General features: G+C 45.6%; 1 protein-coding gene across 1 annotated transcript; it reads right to left on the reverse strand.

Annotated features, from left to right (window-relative positions):
- Positions 1-306: 306 nt before the first annotated feature.
- ITPRIP (inositol 1,4,5-trisphosphate receptor interacting protein) lies at positions 307-5,595 on the reverse strand (the record flags this gene model as incomplete). The annotated part of the gene is made up of 2 exons (XM_079536602.1): positions 5,459-5,595; positions 307-1,969 (listed from the first exon to the last, which is right to left on the reverse strand). Exons 1-2 carry the CDS (start codon positions 5,578-5,580, stop codon positions 307-309), a joined length of 1,785 nt encoding a protein of 594 aa, XP_079392728.1. The 5' UTR covers positions 5,581-5,595.
- Between the last annotated feature and the right edge of the window lie 3,339 nt (positions 5,596-8,934).

Here is an 8,934-nt window from a genome sequence, read left to right on the forward strand (position 1 = left end):
AATTAGCCATGTTCATTGCTCATCACCACTGTAGCATGACTGAGGCACAGTAGAAAAATATATTCTTAGCTGCATAAAACCCTGCCAGCCCAACTGTGGAGCAGAAACTTACTTTTATAGCATCTCTTCCAGTTTCTCTCTGTTCTGCACCCATCCCTTCTTCCTTATTGCAGAAACCATGACATAGACATGGTTCAGCTGCAGACAACAAACTGCACTGGCAAAGTCAGTTGTTTCCATAAGGCTTTGGAAAGCTGCACTCTGGATTTGTGCTTAGAGGAACAAGTGTTTTCCTGCTGGCTTTGGTTAAACAGATTCCTTTTGGATCCCATTGGTGTGGACATGGGGAATGTGCACCATGTACTCGCTTATCAGTGCAGATGTGTTCCTGAGCATCTCATGGAATGTGTCAACTGTCTTTCTGTAAACATCCCTGTGTAGAACAAAGGGACGGAAAAGGTTGAGGGGCTCAGCCCTCTGGAATATGATGGGGAAGCCCAGCTCTGCTGGTACCTTCCCATTGCCAATGAAGAAGTGGTAGAGCTTCTTCTCCTGCAGACATTTCTCCAGGAATTTCAGCATGTCCTGTAGACGGGCCTCCAACTTCTCTGGAGCCCAGTCTTGATTTGGACGTGTCTGCAGCAGATGCAGCAACACTGTCTTCAGGTGGTAGTTGGTGAGCCCACTTGGACCTGTGAGGCTGCACTGCTTCCCGTGGAGGAAGGAGAGGATCTGAAGGCAGCTGACATGGCAGGCATTGGCAGGCAGCATTTTGGAGATCATCTGGATGAATCTCCTCTCATACACTGCAAAGGTGAGAAACCAGTGAGTGCTGGAGGGGAGGTCTGCTGCCAGGCAGTTCCGAGGGAAATGAGAGATGAAGTAAACATCAGAGTTCTCGTACTGCACCACAGGGGTGAGGTTGAAGGCAACTGATTTCCCCGATTTAAATTTTATCTTCAGGGCTCCTGGGGAGTCCAAGAGGCTAAAAGACAGGTCAAATTCATACTTGTGTGAAATTTTGTTCCAGGCCTTGGTGACTGCAATCTGGAACCACTTCATGACTTGGTCAGCATCAAGATACTGCGTATTTTTGAAGCACAGGAGGTCTTCCATTTCACTGCTGAGTCTGGTAGCATTACCTTGGCTATGGAGGAGGCACAGCATATCTTCTCCCAGTTTAGTCTTGTCACAGATGCAACCTATCTCATCCTCATCTGCCCTGCATACCTTGATAGTGCCATATCCTTGTTCATCTGGGGGAAAAGAATCGCCAGAGCACCATATCTGAGATCGGAAACAATATGGCTCTGGGGGTGCAAAAGGCACTATCAGATCGCAGACAAAAGGTTTACGAACTCTCCAGTTCTCATACATGCTCCCCACACCCATGCAGTCCTCCACTTCCATGTCAGCATCCCGGTTACAAACACTCCTCAAGGCCTCCAGCAGGTCATCTGCGAAGCCTTCCACCATCTCCCGCATCCTGGCCATGTCTCCAGTGGTACCCAGGATACGCTTCTCATAGAAGCTGGCTAAGATGGCCTTGTCAGGGAAGGCCACCCCTTTAAATGCTTTCCCCAGGACAGCCACGTCATCCTCATCTGCTCCCATGTCCTGCCAATTCCCCTCCTGGAAATCCTGCCTCCAGAGCTCGATCAATAGGAAAATGACCATGGAAAGAGCAGTCCACATATCCCATTGGACCTTTTCCTCTTTGACATCCTCCACTACTTTTGCTGCTTTTTCCAGAGCCTTCTGTGCAGCTTCCTGACCCTCAATTTCCCGTTCCAAGCGCAACTTCTCTAGCCGAAGGATCTCTTCCCGCTCCTTCATCTTCTGGATGATTTCCTCTGTATTTTCGAGGATAGTGCCATTCTCTTTAGGGAAGAGGAGTGGGTGGTTGACAATAGCTGTAATTACCACTAGGCACACTCGGAAGATTCCCACAGGCATGGCAGTTCCTTCACTGAAAGAGAAAAAAGGTAGAATGACCCATGATTCAGGGTATATTCTCTCAGGAAGAAAAAGTTAAAAATCCCCTCGTGAATAAAAGATACAGCATCCTTTCTAACCCTATACAAAGTGCTTGGGTTCCTAAGCCCATTCCTGTTTCTACAGGTTGGAAACTAAGCTTCTCAAAGAGACTTTATCAAACTTTATTTGTGGATGGTAAGGATGAAAGGATCCTTCTCATTATATCAGCTTTGAAAAACACAACGATGAAGCCATTCACTACTGTTAACCCACTGCAAATCTGCTGGGGTACTGTGGCAGGACCTCCCCAGATATAAAAAAAAACAGGGGCTGGAGATGATTATTACTTGCCCTCACCATAAGGCTAGAGTTGAAGAAAGGCAGATGTCGCAATGGCATAGGCAAGCTATTCTGGCTACCTTCCATATGAATCACATCTGGGGATCCACACAGCCAGTTGAGTCACAGCAATCTTCACTACCAGTGCTGGTTGTGTGAACCTGGGTGGGAACAAGCCAGCATGGTTTTGTTTTCCCAGGCAGGATCTACAGACAGAGTTAGGATCAGCCTGTGGCAAATCCTCCCAGCCCCCAAAACGCCTCATGACTGTGGTACGTGGAAAAACATTTTTAAACTGGAAAGGATTTCCTTTAACCCAGTGGTTTTAAAAGTATCAGGTTGTTTACTTTTGGTGTTTGTTATTAATCACTATTAATTCTGCTGTCCCAGACCCTAGGCAAGGAGGAGAACATCTCTGACAGTCTCATTCATGTCTTCACAGAGCATGCAACAAACTCAGATCTATTCCAGTGGGCTTTGTTATTGTTAGTGCATAACAAACTCCAGGGCTTAGTGGCAGAAACCTAAGCGCCCTTACTGTGAGCACTCACTATGCATCAGGACTGCATCCTCTGGCATGTGATTATCTTTGCTTATAACAGGGATGGGACTCAAATAACAAGGCAAAGGAGGGTTGAGTAGCATTGTCCAAGCAGAAAGAAAATTCACACGGTGCACAGGATAACGTGAAGTGCCCCTCCCAGTGTAACATTTACTAACAATCCTTTTTTTAGATCCTCTGTACGTACACAGATGCACACCCTTACACAGACTTTGCATTGAAGATAGTTTGCTGGCCTTTCTTGTCCCTTTTACATTTATATTAACTCTTCAAATCATCAGACAATGAATTAAAGCTGAATTAATGCCCAAAGCTGGATGTTCCAGTTATTCTGTGAGCTCCATGTCTGGCCACATTTTAAAAATAAACTGGACTCACCCTGCATTGCAAAAGGCTTTATCGGGTTGCTGGGGCAGGGCAGGAAGCCCTGGTGAGATCCTTTCCTTAGTGCTGTGCACTTGCAGGCTATATGAGCATTCTAAGCTCAAAAATAACACAGCCAGAAGCAAGGAGCCATTGCAGCAGTCTTGACCAGTACAACATCGCTCCTTTGCCTTGCCTGAATCCTGTTTAGATGTTTTATGTTACTGTAATACTTCTCGAGTGTGTACGGCTGAAAGAAGCTGGCTTTGTTTTCATTTTCTTGCACCCTTCAAAACTCTCTCATGCCCAGCTGGACATGGCCACACTACTTTCAGAGGCTACCTGGAAAGCAGATGGAACCAGCCCAGCAATTCTTCAGCCCAGTGCTGGCTATCTCAATTGAATTCATTTTGTATTGCACTGAAAAGTCTAGAATATCTCCGCTGATTTTGCAAGACTAGAATAGGAAGCATGTACACTGCATCATTCCCGAGTAAGCTGCACAGGCATCAACATCTGGAGGCAAATCAGGATGAAAACTGGAAATGAGAGCATCTTCAGGATAGCATGAATTTGCAAGAGACATCTGTTTTCAGCCTCAAAACTGAGGAAGTTCTGATCAAAACTGCTATAGCAGTTTACACTGGAAAATGAAGGCTAACATGAAGTCCAGTTCGGGCTGAAGGTTAATGAGGCTCAGCGACCAAGGTCAGTGGAACCTGCCCTTGTCAGCTCTAAGAGTGGCACAGGCAGAGCATTCCCACATCTCATCAGAGACAGCTTTCCTGGCTAACATGGGAAGACTAATTCATACAGGTGAAACCAGTAGCACTGCCTGCTAGGGCGGTCCAGTCCTCCACATATAACAAAAGCTGCTCTCTTCACTTGCTTTCAACTTCAGGCCAAGCAATTTAAGCTTGATAAAAATATTTATGCCTGCTCTGGATGAGACAGTTTTGTGCGAGGAAGAGAGAGGGAGTCCAAATGTTTCCAAGCTGGAGACTAACAAAAAGAAACACCATTGTTTCATCTACACATCAAATTTAGCAAAATTTCATGCATGAAAAACAAAATAAAAGTATTCATGAGGTTTTAAGAAGGCAAGTTCGCAAAGCACCTTTTCCAATTTTCTGGGCACACCATTCTTTCTCCATTCAAATCACAGTCGTTGTCCATACTCTGCAACAGGCTAACTTAGCATCTCGCAACCTTCTGCACTCTCTCTTGCCATAGTCCCAGGGCTCCAAAGGTCCCTCCAAACCCACTTCCAACCCCACAGTGATTGGTTTCCTCCTGGGCATTTTTTTGGCGCTTATTGCTTCAGTGACTGGCACTTGGTGGATGCTAAGGTTAATGATATCTCCAAACAGGCCTGAGAAGTGAGGGGGCAGGTACCATCCCTGCTCCAGATGGGAATGAGGACTCAGGGAGATAAAAGCAGCTGATAGTTCTGTTGCCATTAAAAACAACCATCAGCAACATCCAACAGCAGATTGTATGTTCAAAGTCTTCCCCAGGAGCACCTGTGGCTCTCCCTGCTCAGCTCCTGTGGAAGTCACATCTCATCCTTCCAAGCCTGAAGGAGCCTCTTTGCTAGAGCATCACAATCAGCCCCACAGCAGGTCCTGAATGATGCAGGAAGCCTGAGAGGGAAGGGAAAGGCAACACTGCCATCTTCTCTGAAGACATGGAGAATATTTCTCCTTCATTAATGGCTCCTTTTTTTCCCCAAAGGCTTCTTATACTGCTATATTTTCTCTCAGAATTATTTTCCCCTTAAATTTTGAATCATGGGAAGCAAAACATGCTCTGTCTGGTGCTCAGCAATAAGGCAGATAGGATCAAGCTGAAGCTTTGATTCTTGAATTAGAAAAACCCAAGTCATGCTACTGAATGTGGTTCAGTAATGCACTGAAGTACTCTGAGACATCATTTATGACATACTCAATTACCTCCTGCAATTTGGCTGACACAAAAGGCAGTTTATAGGTGGCTCCACATTGTGTTTCACTTAGATAGGTAGCAAGAAAAGCTGCTATATGAAAAAGTGATAGTAACTACACCTGGATAGGAGCTGTTTTTTTCGAAAGGTGACAAGTTTTTGAAACCAGGGTTTTCAAGGAAACAAATATAATTTTTCACAAGGTCCTTGAGGTCTACAAAGGACTCTGCTGCATGTTTTGACCACAGAGAGCCATAGGCAGAACAGACACCAACCTACTCTTGGACTTTCTTGCTGGGAAGAAACAAATTCCACACTCGAAGGTTTCAGGCCTGCCCAGCCATACTTCCTCATTGCTGAGTTTTTGGGTGCCCCACGATTCCCTTCCTGCTGCCATAGAAAACAAATTGCCTTTTGGCCTGAAAATGCTTGTGCTCTATTTATGAACACCTAGTCAAGATAAAAATGAACACTTTCAGTATAAAAAATATTCCAGAATTAAGTTTGCTGAAAGCCCTTTGGGATGCACTATGCTCTTCTCCAGTTTGCTGCCTCTGCAGGTATATACTTGAGAGAGAAATTAAGTTTCGTCTTAGTTCAAGGACTTGTTACTTGAGGACTTCAAGCTCTGAACTGTAAGAAGCATATAAATTGAAAGAGAAATGGAAACTGTAGAGATGCACAGCAGTATTATTGTTCCTGACAAAAACTTGGAAAGATGCACTTTAATTAGTCAATCTCACACCACTGACACTGCTGTTTTCCTACCATCTCCCTATCAATATTTACAGAGCAATCAAAAGACCTTTTCTGACTTGGGACAGATAGTGAAGGCAGTTTTTCTTCCAGCTCACAGATCAAGCTTCAGGGATAGACTTGCTAAATCGATATTCATGGAAAAAGGCAGATGTACTTCTAGAGAGGGCAACAGTAAAGGTATTAGAGCAGTCTTTGCCATTAGCTGCTGAGAAGTTGTTGCTCAAATTTTGCTTGTTTTGTGCTGAGAAGAACAACAACAACAAAATAATTCAGGGTGTGATTTTATTTGCACACACTTAATAACAGAGCACACATCAGTACCCTTACAGTCTGATGACAAACTTCCCCTAAAAGCCTTCTTCCAAATTCAGGAGGGGCAGGAGTAATTTAAGTTTTAGTTTCTTTCCCAGCCCTGGAGGCTGCCACACTCATCATTTGGCTGCTTTCATGTCAACATGGTGCTCTTCAGCTTTGACCTGAGCTTTCTTGGGAACTGAGGAATTGGTATTGACAGGACTTCAGCCAAACCTGCCTAGTTCTTGAGACCATTTTTACTGAAGAATCGTTTCTGGGGTGGGCAGAAGACGAGTGCCATTATGGTGAAGAATTTCAGACCAGAATCAAGTGAAGCCTCCTATGCCAGCACTGTATTTGTTGGGGCCTGAAGGTTACCTGATGGGATGGACACTGCAGGCAGAGTTGCTCATGGGAGGCATCACACCCAAGCGTTTTATATTGAAACAAGAGTTTCCAGGTCCGCTGGAGTCAGCCAAGTGTGGTTGGCAAGGTGGTGGACCCTGGGGGAGGTTGGAGCAGCCCTGCAGCTGAGATAAACACACAGAAGCTGACACAAAGCCTTAAGGTGACCAAGGAAAAATTGCACCAGTCTACATTTCCTACCTGGCTGCATAAGTATTAAACACATGAAATCATGTCTAGTTTCCAAGTGGGGATAGCTCCTGCATAGACAGCAAGAGCCCAGGGGCTCAGACAGGAATCCTCAAGATGGCTGCCGCCTGCCCAGACCCCACTGCTGCAATGAGAAAATGTCCCCAGACATGTATACAGCAATGGAGATCCTCTACTTTCTGCTCCATCGTGAGCTTCTACACATTGCTTTGACAGTAGCCAGCACAGCCTGACTCTAGATGGAGCACTGGCAAAGGCTCCTGCCTTTCCTTCTCTTGCATGCACCTGCAGCACATGCAGCCAAGCCGGAAAAAGACAAAGACACAAAAAGCAACACAGAGTTTGAATAGCACAAACTTGTGCTGTTGTTTCACCCTCTGTAGATAAAGCTTAGGAGCAGCGCGTAGAACATTCATGAAATGAGTTACTGTCACAGCTGGTTGAGTGTGGACTGGTAGAGACAGGTTTTGTCTTTGCCACTCTACCGAAGCAATCAGCGGAAAGGACTGAATGCACCAACGCATGAGGTGTAGAGGTCTTGATGGCGAGACCATGTCTAAAAGTAGACCTAGCCATCTGGCCTGCTCAGGGCTGCACAAGATACATACAACAACGTGACTGTCTTCCCAAAAATGTTTAGGAAGCCCCATTCCAGGTTAGCTGCAAGGCCACAGGACAGCAGTTGGATAAGGCTGCTTGTCCAAAAACCATTGTTTTGCAGCTTGATTGAGAACATCAGCCTTCTCAACATCCGTGAACATCCTGTCCCAGGCCTGTTGTGGTGCCAGTGGGGTCAGTTGCACAGCTCCAGTCGGACATCCTGCCCAACAAGTCTGCTGTGGACATTCGGAAGCAATATTTTCCTGTGAGGTCACCAGATCAATTATTTCCAAGGAAATGCTGATGCTCATCCTGTGTACGGGACTAGGGAGCCCTCCCTTCCCAAAGATGGTGAGATTTGAAGTGGATAACACGTGAGCTGCACTGACATTGCTCTGGAGGCAGACACTACTGTGTAGCCTCTATTGGCCTCAGGACCAGTAGATACATTACATAACGGGCTGCACAGAAAGGACCCACAAAGCCCCCAGCAAGCAGTGACTTTGCTAGCACCATTCCAAGCAGAGGAGTGCCCAACTTGCTCTGGGGCAGATGAGGAGCCTCTTGCATGTCTTCCAGTCATTCATTATCTTTGCCATCAGGAAGCTTTTCCTCATGTCTCAAACTCCTCCTTACTGCAGTTTGAATCTCTAACTTTCCAGAGAAAACTGTGAGTAAAAGTATAATAAACTATTTCTTTTCTTCTTGCAGAAGCACTTAAGATTAGAGGCTCTTCCCTCCTGCTTAGCTTTCTCTGCACACATATGCATTTGTAAGATGTTGTCATAATATCCCACAAACTCTCTTCTCCTGCCCCTAAAACCTGGATAGTAGAAAGAGTTCCCTTTCTGCATACTCAGAGTTATTTGCCTTCTAATACTCTTTTCCAAAACCTAAAGAGATATGGTACTTGATTTTCAGTTTCATCTATCTCAGCATTTCAGCAGCACATCATTCCTGTATTCACAGAAAGAACATGACTCTGGCCTCTCTTCTATCACCAGCAGCTAGCAGCCACTGTCAAGGTCAGCTGTGATAGTTGCTGAATTAGCACAGAGCCACATCATGCCCTCAAAGCACTCGCTCCTTCTATGTAAGGCTGGACACAAGAGGGAATGCCCATGGAGATCAGGAGATAAAACTAATAGCATGAGGAGTTTGTTTTTCAACACCCTGCCTCAACATCCTTTTGCTGTTTGACTCTGCAGGCCAGCTCAGCTCTCACCAGCAAGCAGTGTGAGCGAGGGCTGCCTGTGCACTGCCTCAGCTCCTCCTGCTATGGCCAGGAAGGGTTTTCACAAACTGCAACGCACTGCTCGCTGTGAGATGCGTGAGGGGAAAGGTAGGAAGTGTGTACGTGGCTCCCACCCACACAGTTAGCTGTTATGGTAGGATCCTGGCCAGGAACAGCTTGGCTTTTTAAACTGAATAAATTTTGTCTTGTTAACTGAGAGGAAAACAATGGGAGTAGACTAAACTTTTG

This window comes from Tetrao urogallus (assembly GCF_951394365.1).
Source record: "Tetrao urogallus genome assembly, chromosome: 5".
NCBI classification, from domain to species: Eukaryota; Metazoa; Chordata; class Aves; order Galliformes; family Phasianidae; genus Tetrao; species Tetrao urogallus.